Source organism: Gossypium hirsutum, chromosome A05 (genome assembly GCF_007990345.1).
Source record: "Gossypium hirsutum isolate 1008001.06 chromosome A05, Gossypium_hirsutum_v2.1, whole genome shotgun sequence".
NCBI classification, from domain to species: domain Eukaryota; kingdom Viridiplantae; phylum Streptophyta; class Magnoliopsida; order Malvales; family Malvaceae; genus Gossypium; species Gossypium hirsutum.
In genome coordinates this window covers 9,281,121-9,300,570 of record NC_053428.1, presented here as the reverse complement: position 1 = coordinate 9,300,570, position 19,450 = coordinate 9,281,121, and the positions used below count along the sequence as shown (strand labels likewise).

General features: G+C 34.1%; 2 protein-coding genes, 1 long non-coding RNA gene and 1 other non-coding gene across 14 annotated transcripts; 1 reads left to right on the top strand and 3 right to left on the bottom strand.

The window, feature by feature from the left end:
* Window positions 1-1,634: 1,634 nt before the first annotated feature.
* Window positions 1,635-7,341, top strand: LOC107959074 (probable NOT transcription complex subunit VIP2). 10 transcript variants are annotated; one of them, XM_041113234.1, is made up of 15 exons: window positions 1,635-1,723; window positions 2,752-2,855; window positions 3,328-3,406; window positions 3,511-3,689; window positions 3,881-3,929; window positions 4,044-4,262; window positions 4,564-4,776; window positions 4,867-4,962; window positions 5,258-5,346; window positions 5,540-5,647; window positions 6,103-6,525; window positions 6,627-6,679; window positions 6,760-6,801; window positions 6,885-7,029; window positions 7,107-7,341. In XM_041113234.1, the coding sequence occupies exons 2-15, from the start codon at window positions 2,838-2,840 to the stop codon at window positions 7,164-7,166; spliced, it is 1,773 nt and encodes a 590-aa protein (XP_040969168.1). In that variant the 5' UTR covers window positions 1,635-1,723; window positions 2,752-2,837; the 3' UTR covers window positions 7,167-7,341. The 10 variants fall into 10 exon arrangements, with proteins under 10 accessions (XP_040969168.1, XP_016750535.2, XP_040969166.1 ...); XM_016895046.2 differs by having other exon boundaries at window positions 5,540-5,722; XM_041113232.1 differs by having other exon boundaries at window positions 3,328-3,436.
* Window positions 3,356-3,436, bottom strand: LOC121230197 (small nucleolar RNA snoR35). The gene has a single exon (XR_005928144.1). It is a non-coding gene; the product is annotated as a small nucleolar RNA snoR35 (small nucleolar RNA).
* LOC121229307 (uncharacterized) lies at window positions 7,285-10,134 on the bottom strand. Its single transcript, XR_005927037.1, has 2 exons — window positions 8,764-10,134; window positions 7,285-8,674 (listed from the first exon to the last, which is right to left on the bottom strand). It is a non-coding gene; the product is annotated as an uncharacterized lncRNA (long non-coding RNA).
* A 1,305-nt stretch (window positions 10,135-11,439) lies between these two features.
* LOC107959076 (E3 UFM1-protein ligase 1 homolog) lies at window positions 11,440-18,595 on the bottom strand. 2 transcript variants are annotated; one of them, XM_016895050.2, is made up of 20 exons: window positions 18,289-18,595; window positions 17,693-18,004; window positions 17,342-17,608; window positions 16,866-16,913; window positions 16,325-16,390; window positions 16,116-16,219; window positions 15,823-15,916; window positions 15,679-15,735; window positions 14,555-14,993; window positions 14,289-14,443; window positions 14,069-14,134; window positions 13,923-13,991; window positions 13,737-13,829; window positions 13,588-13,653; window positions 13,333-13,379; window positions 13,153-13,216; window positions 12,667-12,744; window positions 12,519-12,581; window positions 11,964-12,056; window positions 11,440-11,748 (listed from the first exon to the last, which is right to left on the bottom strand). In XM_016895050.2, exons 1-20 carry the CDS (start codon window positions 18,460-18,462, stop codon window positions 11,641-11,643), a joined length of 2,463 nt encoding a protein of 820 aa, XP_016750539.2. In that variant the 5' UTR covers window positions 18,463-18,595; the 3' UTR covers window positions 11,440-11,640. The 2 variants fall into 2 exon arrangements, 1 of the variants encoding a protein (XP_016750539.2); XR_005927036.1 differs by lacking the exons at window positions 11,440-11,748; window positions 11,964-12,056; window positions 13,153-13,216.
* Between the last annotated feature and the right edge of the window lie 855 nt (window positions 18,596-19,450).

Genomic DNA, 19,450 nt, shown 5'->3' with positions numbered 1-19,450 from the left:
TTTTATCCAAAACTATACAAAATCATATAAAATATTATATTAAAAGGATTAAAATTTAAAAAAAAATATTTAAAAATCAAGATTTACTTTTATCAAACACGTAATTATATTTGTTACTTATATGTACTATTTTACCAAACAATTTTCTAATATAAATCTAGCACTTATAAAATACATAATTTTTCAACAATTAAATTTTAAATTCATTATACACACCCTAAGTTAAGTTTTGCTATTTTTGAAATCTAATTCAACAAACATATTATCACTTGTGTAGTGTCGTGCCAACTTACTATTTTCACATATAACTAAAAAAAGTCAATTAATGAATTTAATGACTATTATTTTGCATGAATACTAAAAATTTGAATTTTAAAAAGCATAAATACTAAGAATGATATGATTGGAGAATATAAACTAAATTTATAACTTTACATGTACGACAAAACTAATTACAAAATTTAACTAAACAAATTGAATTGCTACCATTTGGACCAATAATGAGATTTTAAAATTAAGAAATTATAAAATTAAATTTGATCAATTTGATAAGTATAAAGACAAATTTTAGCCAAAACTAACGCAAAATAAAAGGACTAATAGCAGAATTTTACTCTTAAATTATAATGAAAGGGCAATAAATTTACCATAGTAATTTATATTTTGTGGTTCCCTCGGAAATGATAGACCGTTAGCTAATATATATATTATGGGTAAACTACAAATTGGTCACTTAACATTCATAAGTTTTTTTTTTGGACATAAAAAAAATTTGCAAATTGAGCATCACTGTTAACAATCCTTTTCATTTTAGTTATTCAAATTTAATAAGCTTTTATTCTGATCACTGTTGTTAATTCAATATTATTTTACACTTATTTTAGTCATCCAACTTTAATAAATTTTCGTTTTTGTCATTATTTTTTTTCAAAATTAAATTTAATTTTTTCAAAAAAACCTAAATTTTACAACAAATTGAATTATTTAACTGTGGAGATGAAACCCATTTTTTTAAACTCAATTCTTTGTAAAAAAAACTAGATTTTCCTCTAAAAAGTAGGTTTTTCCTTAAAGTTGAAAAAACTAAAAATAAAAAAGGTAGAACGGTTTTTTTGGGTGACCCAAGTATTTTTTTCACAAAACCCTAGATTTTTCTCTTTTGCCGGGGAAAAAACTAATTCTAAAAAGGAAAAAGATAAAGGAAATTAGAAAGATAAATGGGGTTATTACCTATAATAATCCAGATAATTTCGTGCAAAATCTCACTTTCCCTGTTTATAGTAAAACTAAAATAATTCTAAAAAGGAAAAAAAACAAATTAAAAAGATAAAATGGCTTTCCTTCTAATGATCCAAGATATTCCCATAAAAACCCAAGTTTTTTATATAAAACCCCAGGTTTTCCTTTTACTGAAAATAAATTAAAATAATTCTAAAAAAAGGAAAAATAAAATAAAAATTTAAAAGTTAAAATGAGTGACCAAAATGAAAACTTATTAAAGTTGGGTGACCAAAATGAAAACCGTTGTTAATGACAGTGCCCAATTTGAAAATTTTTAATTTTTGTGCCCAAAATGAAAACTTATGAAAGTTGGTGACCAACTGTGTATTTTATCCATTTTCCATCCTGGGCTCATTCGATTTAGGGCAGAAAATAAAAATTAAAAGATAAAATCCGACCCAGAACAAAAACGCAAGACCTCGATCGTTGATCTACCTTGCAGGTGTAGCTCACTCTCTTCTCACTCGATCTTGAGTCTTCTGAGTTTGATCTCCAAGGCTAATTTTTCTTTCGTATAAATGTTTTGTTTGTTTTCCTAGTGAAGATTATTAGTTTTTTGAATTCCGATTTTTAATTTCTCTTACCGAATTTTTTTTATTAGTTTCTGTGAGTTCCGATTTTTATTTTTACTGAATCTTGAGTTTAATGGACTGTAGAGACTGTTTTTAAGCCACTGTTTGGCTGCTAAGAAACAGTAAAAAATGTGAAAGAGCAGCCTTACGATGCTGAACTGAACTAACCGGAGAGTACTGTAGGGTCTTTTTATTCATTTATTTGGGAAAAAAGCATCTTCGAGGATTTATTTCTTTGAATCAGTATATTGATGTTTTTTGCAAAAATGATATCTATATCAACAAATATGTTCGGTTTTTAGTTTTCTTCTTCTTCTTCTTCTTTTCGTTTTTGGATTTATCGTTTAATTTAAAAACAATGGATTAGTTTAAGATGAAGCAATCAGTTACACTGACTTATTTCCTTCCAACTTAAAATGGTTTAAGATGAAACAATGGATCAGTAGTGCTGCTATAAATTTGGGTTTCGTTTTGTGGATGTTCTTTGGATGATTTGTTTAGTGATTCTTTCTATTGTGGCCATGCAAAATTTCCTTAATTTCAATACAGAAAAAAATTTTATGAAAGCCAAAAGGTTTCAAGTGTATCCGATATAGGTTCTTTTCTTTAAAGAACATCATGTACTGTCATTGGGAAGTGGAAAGTTGTAAAAGTGGGTGGTTTTAAGCCAAATGTGATGTTGTGAACCATAGCTGGACATATTTTCTTGGTGCAAATGTCATAGCCTAAGTAACGGGAAAGAGTTTAGATTGTTGTTGTTTTATTTCTACATATCTGTAGTATTTTGGGTGTGTATTGTTGGTATCAGGTTTGGCTCAGCATTGGCTTGATGTTTGCATTTCACCTCCTTTTTATTGTTCTGATGTTAGTTTCTTACAATTATGTTTTCCTTTTTCAGGCTATAACCCCTACGATACTGAAGATATTGAAGGGCTCTTTCTCAACAGCTAATGATTTTATGCATGTTTCATTGACACTTGTGCAATGTCGGGGTTACTTAATGTATTATTTCTGTAACTGAACAGTTTATTTAGAGTTGCAATCTTTTAGGAACGTTAATCTCATTTGTGTGGTTTCTGTAGGTGAACTTAATTCTTTGAGAAGAAGATGATTAGATTGTTCTTTGTAGTTTGTAGATGCAACATATTGGATTCTGTTGCTTCCTTATGTCTACGTGCATGTACTTGATGATAAATATTTTCTGGCATACTGATTTCTAAACTTAGAGAGTATAAATATTTTGGCTATAGGTCTTCAGTGGTTTGAAATGTTAGAATTCCTTTCAAAATCATAAATGATATAATATATAGGAATCTTCTTCCTTTCATGGTCTATTGTCTTTTTAATTGAAAGTTAAAATCAAGTTTGCATGTGATTCCTTTCTCTTGCCTGTATCGTTTTCCTTCTTGCTTGTATTTTTTATAATAGTAGGTTCATGTATTAACTGAAAACTATAACGTGCATATCATTGCAGTCTTCTATTAATGGATCAGCTTCAAATCTTCCAGACAGTAGCGGACGTTCTTTTGGAACATCTTTCTCAAGTCAGTCTGGTGCGGCTTCCCCTGTTTTCCATCACGCTGGTGGGTAGATTTTACCAGAACTCAATCTTCTTTGTTCTTCTGAACTCATGCAATTGTGTTGTTATTTTTTGCAGGTACTATTCAAGGCCTGCACAATATTCATGGTAGCTTTAATATTCCCAACATGCCTGGTACCCTCACATCTAGAAACTCAACATTAAGTAATGTTCCAACTGGTGGGGTTCAACAACCTACTGGGAGCCTTTCTGGTGGCAGATTTGCATCAAATAATCTCCCTATTGCTCTTTCTCAGGTACTTTTAATATTCCCACCATACTATGATCTGACTTTTTGCGTTTCAGCATTAGAGATGATTATATTTTTTTCTCTACACTTCTCACATGTGGTCAGGAAACACATATAAAATTGAAAAATAATAGGAAGAAAGTGATATCTAACTTTCTTGTAACATGTACTCTATTTCTCATTGATACCATTTTGCAGTTATCTCATGGCGGCTCCCATGGACATTCAGGAGTGACAAATAGAGGAGGTATTAGTGTTGTAGGAAACCCTGGATTTAGTAGTAACACAAATGGAGTTGGTGGTTCTATACCTGGGATTCTACCAACCTCTGCTGCAATTGGTAACCGTAATGCTGTTCCAGGATTGGGAGTATCCCCAATTTTGGGAAATGCAGGTCCTAGGATCACGAGTTCTATGGGAAACATGGTTGGTGGAGGCAACATCGGGAGGAGTGTCAGCTCTGGTGGAGGATTATCTGTACCTGGTCTTGCATCTCGTCTGAATTTAAGTGCCAATAGTGGATCAGGAAGTTTAAGTTTGCAGGGACAGAATCGGTTGATGAGTAGTATGCTTCCTCAAGGTATGTTACTGTGAAAAATTGTTCGTCACTTGTATGAAAGATCTGCATTTGGTTATGGTACTGGCTATAATTGCCCTTAGGTACCAATCAGTACAATGGCCAGAATTTGAGATTCCTATTCCTTACTCTTTTTTATTGGTATTCTGATTTCTTTTCTTGCATTCTAATTCTTAGTTGATCCTGAATACATGTTTCAGTTTTATATTTTTGGGATTATTACTTTTATATGACCGAATGTGAGTTTTGTGGATTTACTAGTTTAGCCATAATTGTTCATGGGAATGACACTTCCTGGATTCAGGATCTCCTCAGGTCATTTCAATGTTAGGCAATTCTTATCCTAGTGCTGGGGGTCCACTTTCCCAGGGCCATGTTCAAGCTGTGAACAATCTTAGCTCTCTGGGAATGTTGAATGATGTGAACTCAAATGAAAATTCCCCTTTTGACATAACTAATGATTTCCCTCAGTTGACAAGTCGTCCTAATTCTTCTGGAGGGCCTCAAGGACAATTGGGTAAGTGAAGAAGATGCTTTCTGATTCTTTCTTTTGGCTTTTTTTCCTGTTGTTGAGTTATAGCAATTTAAGTTAAAAAAATTATAACAGGTTCATTACGAAAACAAGGTCTTACTCCCATTGTTCAACAGAACCAAGAGTTCAGCATTCAAAATGAAGATTTCCCTGCTTTACCAGGCTTTAAAGGTGCACAGATATTCTGTGACGTGGTTCTGATATTCTGTGACGTGGTTCTGCTTTAATTCTACATTCCGGTTGACAGCAATAAATCCTGTATTTCTTTATCACTTTACGTTCTGTAGAATCCAGCTTTAAGTTATATCAGTTCTTAATATTACGGTTATTCTACTATATTGACCATCTACTGAGTTTTTATAGCTGTTCTATTGGTGCCTTTAATAGCTTACCTTTCGTTCTTGTGATGCTATATTATTTTTTTAAAACTATCATGTTCTTGACCATATTATTAGATATTATACAGGTGGAAATGCTGATTATGCAATGGATTTGCACCAGAAGGAGCAACTTCATGACAATACCATTTCAATGATGCAATCTCAGCAATTCTCTGTGAGTCTCTTCTTATAAAACTGAAAATTGGACTATTTTCTTTTTCATTTCTGGAATTATTGCTCGCTGTACGTATTATATGAGTTATTTGTTTCAATTTCTTCTTCATTTGCTGAAAAAGAAGTATATCTTTTTTTCTTCATGCTGTATGTATTATGAGATTTTCTCTAATTCTCGTGTGTGAATTGCTCAGATGGGGAGATCTGGAGCATTTAATTTGGGTGGATCCTATTCATCTCATCGCCCACAGCAGCAGCAACATGCTCCATCAGCCAGTAGTAGTGGTGTCTCCTTTGCATCTGTAAACAACCAAGATCCTCTTCATTTACATGGCTCTGATATTTTCACATCTTCGCATTCGGGCTACCACACACAGGTGTGGTATTCCTTGCAAATGTAACTAAGGGTTTATTAGGGGGTAATAGGAAATGAATATTTTTTTTGGTCTGTATCTTTCACTGATAGGAAATCAAAGTAGAGGTTCGTTTTGAATTGAAACATCATATTTGAAGAGTGTTTCAGTAGGTGGGTTGGGTTGAGATTCATTGTTGGTCAAATAGGAATGCTGTGGAATTGGCCCTTTTCTTTTTTTTTTCTCTTATACAGAAGGATTTTGAAAGTTCAAGAAATGGGTTTGACATTCTTACTATAGACATCTTTCATATGTGCATTTGATTTGTACATCAATATCATTTTCTTTTTTGTATAGGATAATAAAATTGCTCCTAACATCCTCTTTTTTCATTTTTGGTTCAGAACAGTGGGCCACCTGGGATTGGGCTAAGACCTCTAAATTCCTCAAATACGGTTTCTGGTATGGGTTATGATCAGCTTATCCAGCAATATCAGCAACATCAAAACCAGTCCCCCTTTCGTCTGCAACAGATGTCAGCTGTCAATCAGTCATTTAGGGAACCAGGCTTGAAATCAACACAGGCTGCGCAATCTAATTCTGACCCTTTTGGTTTACTTGGTTTGCAAAGTGTAATAAAGATGACTAATCCTGATCTGACTTCCCTTGCTCTTGGAATTGATCTGACAACTCTTGGCTTAAATCTGAATTCATCGGAAAATCTTCACAAGACTTTTGGTTCTCCATGGTCAGATGAACCTGCTAAGGGTGACCCAGAGTTCACCGTGCCACAATGTTATTATGCTAAGCAACCACCTGCTTTGCATGTAAGCTATTTTTTATTTTGTAATTCGGTAAAATGCTTGATGTTACTGTGTGGATTACTGAATTTCTTCTGTAGTTCTGATTTCTTTTTTTGTCCATGCAGCAAGGCTATTTTTCGAAGTTTACAGTTGATGCGTTGTTCTATATATTTTACAGGTGTGTTTTTATTCATTGCTTCTCTTGTATATTTTAAGATCTTATTCTTAGCTATCTTTACTTCTCTGTTTCTAATGCAGCATGCCAAAAGACGAAGCCCAATTATATGCTGCAAATGAACTGTATGCTCTCTACTGAATGAAGTGTTTTGAAATCTTTATGCACATTCTTTTGCCAACTGTCACTTGACACCTCTTATTGACAGTTATAATAGAGGCTGGTTTTACCACAAGGAGTTCCGATTCTGGTTCATGAGGGTCCCCAATGTGGAGCCACTAGTTAAGACAAACACATACGAGAGAGGTTCATACCACTATTTTGATCCCAACTCATTTGAAATAATCCGCAAGGTTGGAACTATTACATTACTACTTACTGTTATTGGTGACTCTAGTTGAGGAATATTGACTGTATATTTCAACTGCAGGATAATTTTGTCGTCCATTATGAGTTGTTGGAAAAGAGACCGTCGCTACCTCAACATTAATATTTTTCCCCCTCATTTACACTGTAAAGCACAAGCATGTAACTCATTCCTTTATAACATCAGTTTGCAGCGTTTGTGTTTTTGCAAATTTTAGCGATTTTAAGCATTTCTGTTCATCTTTTTCCCAAGCCATTGTAGCTTCTTTACAAATCTAATGCATACCAACATTTCCATCTATGACATTCCACCGAGTCACTGAAGACTTGCTTTAACCTGTTGTCTAGGTTATTTGAACTTTTAATTTGTTTTCTTTTTTAAAAAGAATCTGTATCTAGCATCGATGTCCGTCACATGTTCGAGTATATAAATTAAAAATGACGATTTGGGGTTGATCTCGTCGATCATTTGTATGGTAGTTGGATGACATTTCTTCTGCTGTTGGCATGGCTCCAGGGCCCTCATTTGTATGTTTGCGCGATATATCTGGATTGGTACATTAACCATCTCCGTTTGATATTCAAGAATTATTATATTCAATGGCTAGTGATTGCCTATTCAATGCATCTGTGCTCATTGCGGAGGAAGCAACCCCTTCTTGGGACTGTCCAGTGGTGGTTACTCCTTGATTACCGCCCAACTCCACTGCTGTGACTTGTCCTTGAGTTGATGTTTTCTGTTTCCGAACTAAGAGGAAAACAAGGGCAAGTATAAATAAGAAGAATATAGGTAATACCACAGCCAATCCGAGTATCAAAGCCAATCTTTGCTCTGCGATTGATTATTGCTCGAACCTATCCTGCAAACAATGATAAATACGAACAATAAACAAGTAGGTTTGATTCAGAGATATTTCCATTGCTGGAATTGAACTAGTGTCAAATTATGGTCCTGGCAGGCAGCTTACATGTATTTTATTTGGTTGTTACTGGTTATACTTTACGGAACACCACCACAAAATTGTTATCCCGGAGGTCACTGAGAAAGATAAATTTTTATTCAGCAGAGAGAGAGAGTGACGAGCCATGTTGCTTGTTCGTATATGTACATATACCCATGCAACTTGACTCATAGTAGCCTTAGATTAGGCAGCTTTCCAAGAACATCTTGAATTGGACCATCAAGGTGGTTGTTCCGCAGATCTCTGCGCCAAGAAGGAAGCAGAACAGTACAATACTTTAGGCATGTAATGTATGAATACCGATAAGACTGCGTTTATCATAAAATAGTAACAGTTTCACGTTTTCTTGAGGGTGCGGCTTTTGATGCTAAAAAGTAATTCTTACACGGTTTCCAGGTCATCATCCATTTGGCTAAAATCTGGAAGTGGATCATCAAGACCATATCCGGAGAGATATCCGCAAAAACAAGTAAGAAACAAATCAAAGCAATCGGATGCTAGCATGTCAAAATAGCTAAAACAAAAAAGAAAAGAAACATTGAGGTTACTCTAGGAGGATTATCACCCCTGCAATTCCACCATTGCCAGACGGTATCATTAGGAATACACTGTTCCCCACTTCACCCTTGTTGCTGTTGGAACGCGCTTATCAACACTTCTAGTCCATTCACTGCTTAACCATACATACGAGCCCCTCAAGTTACCCCCCAAAAGAAAAAAAGTCTTACATATCTATGAGAGAAGGGAAATGACACTCACAGTCAACTTTTAACGTATATACACCGACAAGAGGATCACTAGCAGTGTATACTTCGATGGCGCTTATTAGAGGAGACAGTGTGTAACCGTTGATTGGAAGTTGGGACTAGCTCGATATTCAAAGTACGAACAGAGATGGCATTTATCCATACGCCACCACAATTCTGATATAAAAGGCTGATTGCATATACAAACTCATTGTTGACATTTATGTTGAATGATCAGGTTGCGGGCGTATACAAAGGTTCAGTGAAGCAGTGAAGTACAGTTCCACATGGTCAAGCCGGTTCGTTTTGCTAAATGTAAAAGACAATTCAAGGTTCTGTTTTGGACTTAGAGCTTCAACTGCTTCGATTACAGCCATAACTGGAGAGTAATTAACATTTGTTTCAACAAGTGAGCCAAATGTTGCGTTTATCGCCTTCGAACCAGACGGAATCATCATAGGTTCCCATACACGATTGTTAGTATCACCACCAGCATACCTGACAGATTATAAACTCGAGGAGTCATTTTAAAACCGAAAAAAATGTTCCCCTATAGTCAATCTTACCCAAGAATCCAGTCGTTGGGACAGGCTCTGTAGTTGTGTCAGTAGCCATTGAACCATGATCTATCATTTATCATCTAACATCCCTTACCTGAATTAAACGTATATCTAGGGAAAAGATTATTACATTTAAATACGATGAATGCCTAACTTGAATATTAATTTAAACACTTCATTTTAACATATTAAAGTTTATTTGAAGTAATTTAAGTCATTTCTAGTCTTCTTTTAAAGTTTGGTTACAAATAAGGATCATTCGAGGTCTTTTCAAGCCTAAACAAAGTTAATGTCGCGATATTGAAATTGAGTGTTGCAACACTGAGGACAAAATACTCCAATGACTCCAATGTCCCGACAAAGCCAATGTTGCAACACTGAATATTGGATGTCGCAACATCAGGGATAAATTTTCCAAAATATGACTTAAACACTTAAAATTAAGTCAAAACTATCTTTAATCATTCTACAACATTTTTATACATTTTTAGAATTTAAAATATATCAAAATATCATTCAAAAACCACTTATAAAACATGCATATATCCACTTAAGAAAGATCATCCCAAGATACAAAATAATTTTAAACATGCATGACATAGTTTTGGAACCACTTAGCTAATTTACTACAAATATTCTCATGGTTCTAATCCTATGTATGTGCCACTAAATTACCAAAATTCAAATTCCATACACTTCAATCCTTACTTGATGATGAGATGGGATGAAGATGACCACTACAAAAGATGTCTTCAAACCAATATTTACCTATGTGTTTAAAATAATGCGTTAACATTTAATAGTAATTAAATTTATAACATTAACATTAAGTTAATTTATTATTTTCAAAAATCTAATTAGGTAAGAAAAAATTCTAAGTACTTATAAATCTTAATTAGGTTATGCTTTCTTCAAACTTTATCTACCTGTTTTGCTTTGTCTACACTCCTTCCATCTCCTTCCTTATCTTTCTCTTCATTTCATGGTAATTCCATAAAACATGAGAAATCAATTTATTTATTTCATAACATTTTCATGCTCAAATAATTGCAATAAACATGATACTACCACTAAATAAAAAAACTTACCTTAAAACCTTAGTTTCTCTCATGATCTAAATTTTCTCTCTCTTCAAACATGAACATTTCGTTTTCAGTTTGAAAACTAAGCTTGCTAGGCTGTGGATAACTTGTGTCTACTATAGATTTCCATGAAAACTTGGTAGTTTTTGGCTTGGAGGGGTCTTTATTGATGATAAGGACCAAATTGCAAGAAAAAAAAAACTTCTCTTCAATAATGGTAGGTGGCTTGAGAAAAATGAAAAGAAATATGAAGTCTCTAATTTTTTCCATCATAATATCTAGCTATGTTAATAATAATTTAATACATTATAAATAATCTATGAAAAAAAAATTAGAGGTATATATTAAAAAGAATTTAAGGATATAAGCAGATATGTTTTGAAATTGTTGAAGGCTAAATTTATTGAAAATTTTAAAATTAGAATTAAAATGACAAATAAGGGTTAAATTTGTCATTTTTTTTAGATTTAGGATTAAATTGATAGAATATGTAAACAAAAAAAAATAAAATTTGTTATTAAACTCATAAAAGAAGACTTACTCAAGTTTCCGTCACTCATTAATAGAAACTAAGGAGAGAACGACTAAAATATTTAATTTTAAAAATAAAATAATTTGATTTAGAAAAACATTAAAAATAATATGATATGAATTATGTAGTCACAACAATATAAGTTGCCTATCGGCAATATATTATATATTCCACGGCCCGCTAAGTGAAGCGAAATAGAACACTGGGTTACAACATCGCCTAGTAAAAGCTCTGCGATTTGAAGATTATTATTTCCTTGTATTTAATTTTATTTCCCATTAGAACTTAATGCATGCCAGTTTTCAAGCCACGGCTACTTGTAATCATGCATTAACGATTTGGGTATAAAACCATTGCATCAATTAAACCTGTTTTGACACAATCATTACAATTACGCTTGAAATTTGGTATGAATTTATCTAGGGACACGTAAAGGCAACGGAAAAAAATGGGAAAGAAATTCACATATAGTCGCTATAATTCAATACCCAAGGGAGCTTGAAATAAGAAACGTATAAGGAAGTTGGCACATCCCATTTCTCTAGATTCCATGTCACATTTTCTTTTCGTTTTTTTCCTTCGAATATAACTTTCAGTCCAGTTAGTATGCTTGATTTGAGGAGAAAATGGAAGGTGGGGGGCACTAATGTCTATAACAGCAGAGTGAGTCAGTTATCAATGAAACCATAACCAAGTGATGGTCGTCTTGAGTTCTGTCAAGCTTGAGAGCCAGAGGAGCCTAAAACCAAAGCTTTTAGCGCCGGCATTTGGCCCTCCAAAAGCTCCTTTTTACTCAAAATTCTATCAGATGAACAGTCTGCTTCCTGCCACAACCAAAAAATAAAACAATGATGCTTGACACATAATTCAGAAGTAAGCTCGGAACGCATAATCAAGACCTAAATATCTTTCAACATGAAAACAACCTTGCAACCTAATGAACACCAAAATGAGAAAATTTTGCTCATTGCCAAAGTATGAATGGCACTCTGATTAAAAACCAACATTATAACAACAATAATCATATAACTTAACTTACATCACCAGCTGCAGCAGAAATAAGTGCTAAAAGTGTCACTGCTGCAGTTTGGAAATCTGTCAAGATCTTGTATGCTGAATCATCTAGTTTATCCTAAAATAAGAGACAGCAAAGCGTTACATATAAATATTTTTGGTTGAACTATTTAAAGAAGAGCCCAAGAAGGTTAAAGTGCATGATTTATGCAACAAGTTCACGTGTAGCCTTGGCTAAAATAGATGATATAAGTGCTATTTTGTGTCCAATGCATGTCTTACAGATGAAGAGACATTGTATTTGCTGTTAATCACACTGATATTTACATTGTCACAACAACCTTCTAATTTGCCATCATCAGATACAAAAGAGATTGGGCACTTTGGGCCCAGTACACAAGTTTGTTGTATACTGAATCAAAAATATCCCAACACAAAGTTTCAGATTTTACCATTGCCTTCAAATATCTAGACTGTTAAAGCTGATAAAGAAAAGCTTATTTGAAAACAAAAAGCCAAAATGTTTTTAGATGTCTCAAGAAAAATACAGTGAAAAGAATACATGTTTATGGCACCATACCTTCAATCGAGTTACAGCAACAGAAATTGCCCGTCCAGGAGCTTGAAGAGCTCTACTGTGAACCTATGAATAGCAGACAATTGGATTTAGCAAAACAATGATGATTAGACATTGAGATATATAGGAAATGGGTGTTCTATCTAGCCACCTGTATATAAAGTAGGGAAACAACTTTCGGCAGAAGAGAAACTGGGTCAGTTTCAGCAGATACTTGAGAAGTCAAATCCTGAAAACAACAAACAATGAGAAGCTCCATCGTATAACCTTCTTGAGTTTTCTACTGGCTTCTTCTTCACCATATACAAGGAGGAAAGATTTGCATCTCACAACCTTGGCCATAATACGCTATGCCAGAACCCCCAAGATTAGAACAAACGTAAACATATTTACAAAGTAAATCATGCTATGAGCTAACAGATAAGCAACTGAGTCCAAGTGTAATCTTGAATTTTGATAGCAATGGAAGATACTTGTGGATAACTAGCCTTGGCATGCCACCTGAGGCCCACCCTTTATTTAATATTGCTGCAAAGCTTTAAAAGCATGAAGGTCTAGCAACCATAAGGAGGTAGTTTACACGCGCGTGTGTGTGTTGTGTTTTACAAATCAATATAATCAAGTAGGGTATGCATGCCTTGCGATATGAATGCAAGAGAGTTCTTTCCAATTTTTTGTCAAGCTTTTTAAGGAATAACCCACTGCAAAAATGGAACATAAAACATCATGATTAATGTAAGTGCTAACTTCAGGTAAAAATAAAAAAACCCAAAGCCCACAAAAGACACCATGGACAATTAAACAGAAAGGACATAACCTCTCCTCAGCCAAGTCTCTCAGTGCAGGCATGAATGTCTCCATCCGCTGATGCATACAAAATCCCAAGTTAAAATTCAAGTATATCTCAAAAAATATATATAGTAACAAGCAATACATGGAAAGTATCTGCTCTATTTAACAGAATCAGAGATGAAATAAGTTAAGAGAAACAAGAATATGAGGCTTTTGGTAGTGATTATTATCAGAGACAGGTAAATCCTCGTATTTCATGTTTTAATAAACAAGAACTGACCTTCCCTTCCAAAGCTTCAACCACTGCCAGGGCTCGTTTTGACTGAGATTCAGGAAGGCTCTTAGCCTGAAAAAGCAAAAGGTATCAAAACTAATAACAACAGCATTATCCATGTCAGAATGTTAAATGGGTTAGGAATCATTTCATACTATAGCAGTTCTTTCACCGGGGCTAAGTGAAATGCTTTCTGAATTTTGAGAATCTTCAACTTGAGTCCCATTTTTTAACTTGTTGTGCAAGTCCTGTAAAGGATGGATCATGAACCATTAGACATACTTTCACATCATTAGAGTATAGCAAGTCAAATTAAAACAAAACTTGTACTTAAGTCCTACCAGGTTATGGAAAAGCATATCAGCTATCCAAGTGGCAACAGTTCTAAGCAAGTGCCTGTGCAAAGTAACCTATAAAACAGAAAAAACTCAAAATAAGCCCTTTCAAAGTAATCTCTTTCAAATAAATGACTATAAGAAGAACTTACAGAAGTTGACTGGTCATCTTCAAACAAATCTAATGCCTTCTCATAAAGCTGCATATTTAAGAAAGACTGCCAACGAGACAAGATTAACAAAGAGAGAAGAAATATAAGTTAAGGTGCAGAATAGAGAAGTTAACAACATTTCCAAGAGAAATGGATACATAATACTAGATAAAAGAACCAAAACCTAAACAAAAATGAAAGTTACAGCAACCAAGCAGACCTCATCAAGTTTCCTTTGCAAATTATCAAGTAAAATTTTCATTTTCTCCACATTTTCTGTGAACAATGCCTTTCTCCTCTCCTTCAAATAATTTGCTAGCATAGGTCTTAAATAGTCAGCCAAATATTTAAGAATTGCTTGAGGATCATCAACACCTGACACATAGACATGATCAAATATATTAAAACTCAGATAGAAAAGCCAAAACTAATTTGCTAATAGATAGAGAATAATAATAACATTAATATCAATAAAAACTTATAGACCTTGTTCTTCGAAATCAGGAAGCAGGGCCTCAAGCTTTTGCATTAACCATTCTTCTGAAGGCACATTTTCCTCCTGTGCTTTAATTGAGTCCTTCTTCACTACTTTTCTCGAGTCTGCAACCTGAGAGGAAGATGCATCCTTGCCTTTCTTCTGGTTTTTCTTAGATTTGGTGGGGATGTAATCCTCGTTTTCCGAATCACCTTCAGCTGACACTGTTCTTGCACCCGAAGATTTTCCCTTTTTCTTCTTTGATCCTTTCTCAGTACCACGCTTTTTGTTGCCACTCTCAGTAACAGTTTCAACTGGCTCTGAAGACTTGCTTAAATCTTTTCCGGCTTTAGCTTCCTTAACCATGTGTGAATCATCACTCAGAATAATAGTAGAAGACCCACTATGGCTAAGGGTTTCCAACTCTTTCTCTACACGATCATAGACATCCTAACCAACAACAAGAAGAACTTGTGGGCACCTAACTTTATGAGAATCAAAGAGGGTATAATATAAACGCAGACTGGCTTCAATTAGTATTCTAGTATCCAAACCTGTAAGGTTACTGCAAATACATGCCTAAGGAAGTAAAAATGTTAGGCATACGATGTTGAGTGTTAAATCTGGGTAAGAAAAGTTAGCCAGAAAAAGGGGGCAAATAAAAATTTAAACCCCCAAAATTGCAGAGGGTAAAGATTTTAAGAAGTTAAGCTTGAAGACAAAGTGAACAAGTCAGGATCCTATTACTTATGAACCCTTGGAAAAAGACATTTTTCTATCGTCTGATTCAAATGATAAAACTATTTTCTTCTTCCAACACAAATTTGCAACAAATCAGCTGGACTGCTATTAAGATTCAGCTGTCATGCAAGACACCACAGCTAAAACTATTAATGACCAAAACTAACATCTGCGACTCCTCATTACATTGCTTTTCAATTGAAATCATAGGTGGCAAATTGCATCAATCTGACCAAATATGCCAGTCCCACTCAGAAACTACTTGTTGGGAATAAATAATGGTAGACTTACGTGGTAGACAGATATTGATACTTTTTTATATTAGGCGTGCTTGTAAAGATTAATTTCTTTAACTAATTTGAAATACTTACACAAATCAACTCAAAGGTCCTACCTTCACAAAGCTGCTGCTAAATAAATAGGAATCCCCTACGATGAGTGCCTTATTAGCCTGAAATAAACATGAAATAAATCTATATGAAATACACATATAATAAAAAGGAAGTATGTGATCAACACACAAGGGGTAACACGTTACCTTGAGTGCTGACTGAACAGAAGGGGAAAGGGACAAAATCTTAGATGCATCTTGGGCTCCAAAAGATGTGGGCAATAAAGAAAGAGAATCAAGCCTGCAGTATCCAATCCAATTAGACCAGGGATAGAGAAATCAAAAAGAAAAAGGACCTTGACACACAAAATAGAATAAGATCATGTTGAAACACTTTAAAAACATTATTTATGCAAATCTAAATGTCATCCTCAGAAGCATATTCCTGAACATACAAATTACATGGTCACAAATTATGAAAACTTATTTGTAGGTCTTACCAGCTACCACGTTCAATTGCATCTTCAATAGCAGCATCCAACATCTCAATCATTGAAGGGTGAACAAATGCTGTAACTAGTGGTATGCCTTCAGGAAATCTGGGCTAAATTGGAGCATAACCAAGTTTTAATTAAATAAAAACCATAGAAAATCATCAAATGTGGCATAATCACTACACAATCTGTTTATCATGTATGCAATACATTACCTGCAAGTACTGAATAGGCTGGGAAATTCCAAGTTTATGCAAAGTGTCATAGCTGATAAAAGAGTTCTGTAAGAAAAAGGGAACAATGAGGAACATAACATCAATGTTTATCTAACATAATTAGTGATAAAACTCAGTGACACTTTTAAATATGATAGACCACAGATTATGTACAGTTACACTTGATAATCTGGAACTGTAAATGAAACTTTGAATGAAATGCATGTGATGTAACATTGATAGATTCATTTTTTATTTAAATGACCTAGGATGCAAAAGTCTAGTGAACTACCAAGGACTAAACATTTTTTTGACTACAGGCTACAGCCTTCTCGGATACAGCTGTAGAATCATACATCACAAAAATAACAGACTTCAGGGGAAGAGGGGTAGAATTAATATGAAGAACCAGAACCGTCACAAAAGTACATCAACAGACAGCCTTAGGAGACACATCATATGAGATGCATGCAATACCTCTGCATATGCATCTAAATATCAAATAAAATTACAAATAAATCCAAAGAGTAAGGAAACAGACCTGTGAGAAGAAAGAATCAACACACTCCTTTTGAGCAATAGCGAAAACCTGTTACATGATCACACTTAAGTATTAAAAGCTTGTAAAACAAAATGTTTATCATGCTTGGATTTCTTCAGAAGATAAACTTGCACTCTCGGCAAATTCCCCTATTTCTTTGGTGAGTTTTCAGAGTTTACTAGGATAGAAAATAAAATAAAAGAATTGAAGCAGCTTTAAATGTTGACTAGTAGTACTCCTTAACATAAGCAAGGAAAATATTCATTAAAAAGTAATCATCTTGCAGTTTAAATCAATCAATTCTTAAATTTCCAAACTGGTGCCTTGAGGAAACTGCAAAGAAGCTACCTTTCAGTTAAAAAGTCTCAACTAGGCTAGAAAGTAGCATCAACAGAGGATTTTGTAAGCCATTAGAATTTGTTTATTATATAATGTAAATCCAGACAAACATCAAAGAAAAAGCTCATATTACATACAGTTGGAGTCCAATGAATTCCTGCACGAAGTGTACCAAGAACCTCGCCTTCCTTAACCAGCCCATTAAAAAGGGATTGGAAGAATGAACCTTCAACTGCTAAACCAGTGGCTCCTTCCATTTCTTGTAACAGCTGCTGCAAAGAGCTCCACAGAACAGACAAATTCGTTGGTACCGTGATACCCCTGGAAGCACCACGAACCATGGCACTGACACGAGCTATATATGCAGGTGTGTACAATTGCCCACCTTCAAGCCTACCTTTCACCTAGCAGACCAAGTAGGAAAAAAAAACTATCAAGAAAGTTCTTCCTCCAGTTTCCAAAAAGTATTTACAAGGAAAGTAAGCTACCAAAGTCCCTAGGCGAGGCTCCAAGACAGATGCCACCAACTCAGAGCCAACATATAACTGTGCAGCCAATTCAGCTAAAGCAATTTGACTGCATTCCTGCAGTCTCTCATTGATTTCTTCAGCTACAGAATCCCAATAAGATTGTGATATAATTTCCCCTTGAATCAACATGAGCCCTGGATCCTCCGACACTACATGCTGAGCTTGCTTCTCAACATGATATAAATCCACCCCAGTAGTATCCGCAAGATCAATCAATGAAACACGTCCTAATTTCTTCACCTCCCCAGCAATTTCATGTCTCAATTGCTCCTACAATACAATAGATCATGACGATCAGAAAATTCAAAATAACCCGCCTGTAATAAATCAAATATACATGCATAACAACAAAAAGATACTAAAATTTTACACAACAATCCAGAAGGTAGGAATCACGTGCATTTTCTAACATCATTTTCATGGAAGCCAAACAACCGTTAAAATTCATAATACAATCCAGAAGTAATCATCACTACCTAAAAAAGTGTTTTCTTATTTATTGTGTTCATACTTTTCTTCCTAACCAAACATGAGATAAAGACAGAGAGTATTACGGGAGTGATATATTCTTTGCCAGAAACTGTATGGAGAAGTTCGAAATCAATGATACGAAGCTCGTGGAGCTTTTGGACCAATTCAACGACGTTCCGTTCCGATAATCGGATGCTCGATTTGGCCTGCTGTGCAAACTCGAATTGCCTCTGCAATTCCAGCAATTCATCATCCATTCTTCCTATTCCAAATTCCACTCAACTGAAGAAGATCAGCTTTTTTTATGGTTTTATTATGAGTTTTTACAAAAATCTTAAAGATCTGAAACGGAAGTAAAAGTTAATTACTCAGAAGATTTTGTTCTGTTTTGTTTTGTTTTTCTGCTGAAGCTTTTGGGCCTAAAAGGCCATAAAACAAAACATTCCTGGATCTCATTTGCTTGATTAAGGCTTCGATGGAGGCCCATTTTAATCTTCCCATTGGAGTAACGAAGAAAAGAAAAACATTTTCTAGATTCTCTTAATAATTATTTCATACATTGTTACCGGACTTCAATCAAAATAGAGGGGTGACATGCAAATGGAGGTCTAGTAAAAAAGAAAAAAAAATTAAATATAGAAAAAATCTCCATGTTATTCTGTGAAATTTAAAAAATTCATCCCAATATTAAGAATAATTACTTTTTTTTAATTCAAGTAAGAGAACATAATGGAAATTAAATATTTTTATTTCAATTTTTATTTAGCCCAATTTAAAATTCTTTTTAACATGTAAAATTTCTTTTTTATCATCATCTTTTGAACTTTTTTTTAATGAAAAAGTTAAGCTTTTTAACTGCTAAAGATGGTTAAAATTATTTACTTTCATTTTATTTACTAATTTTAACCATCCAAGTGAAATAATATTTTGTTATTTACTTACCTTAACCTTCTACTCTTTTAGTTTCCTTTCATCTTTTCTTTTACTACTGTTATTTTTTTATTGCATAATGATTATAATTATATTCACTCACCCATAACTTTGTCATCTGAAGTTGTTATCAAAAACTTAATCAAGACAGATTTCCTTTTTGGTTATGAAAATGAATGAAGTTGCGATTCAAATCCCGGACCTGCTTGTTCAAGATAAGATATTGTTTGTTAAATACAAGATGCTTGAATTGGCCCCTAAACCTTCTTTCTGTTAAAGCTACAAGACTTTCAAATTACATGCAAGTTGGAATGA

What these genes read in the sequence shown, in the direction of transcription:
- LOC107959076 (XM_016895050.2), bottom strand. Translation starts at nt 18,462, where the DNA reads ATGGATGATGAATTGCTGGAATTGCAGAGGCAATTCGAGTTTGCACAG. An exon ending in GCAAAGAATATATCACTCCC is followed by an intron (nt 18,005 to 18,288) that starts GTAATACTCTCT and finishes ATTGTATTGTAG; the next exon opens with GAGCAATTGAGACATGAAAT. An exon ending in GCAATTGAACGTGGTAGCTG is followed by an intron (nt 15,917 to 16,115) that starts GTAAGACCTACA and finishes TGGATACTGCAG; the next exon opens with GCTTGATTCTCTTTCTTTAT.
- LOC107959074 (XM_041113229.1), top strand. An exon ending in CCCTGTTTTCCATCACGCTG is followed by an intron (nt 3,437 to 3,510) that starts GTGGGTAGATTT and finishes TATTTTTTGCAG; the next exon opens with GTACTATTCAAGGCCTGCAC. An exon ending in TGCAATCTCAGCAATTCTCT is followed by an intron (nt 5,347 to 5,539) that starts GTGAGTCTCTTC and finishes TGAATTGCTCAG; the next exon opens with ATGGGGAGATCTGGAGCATT.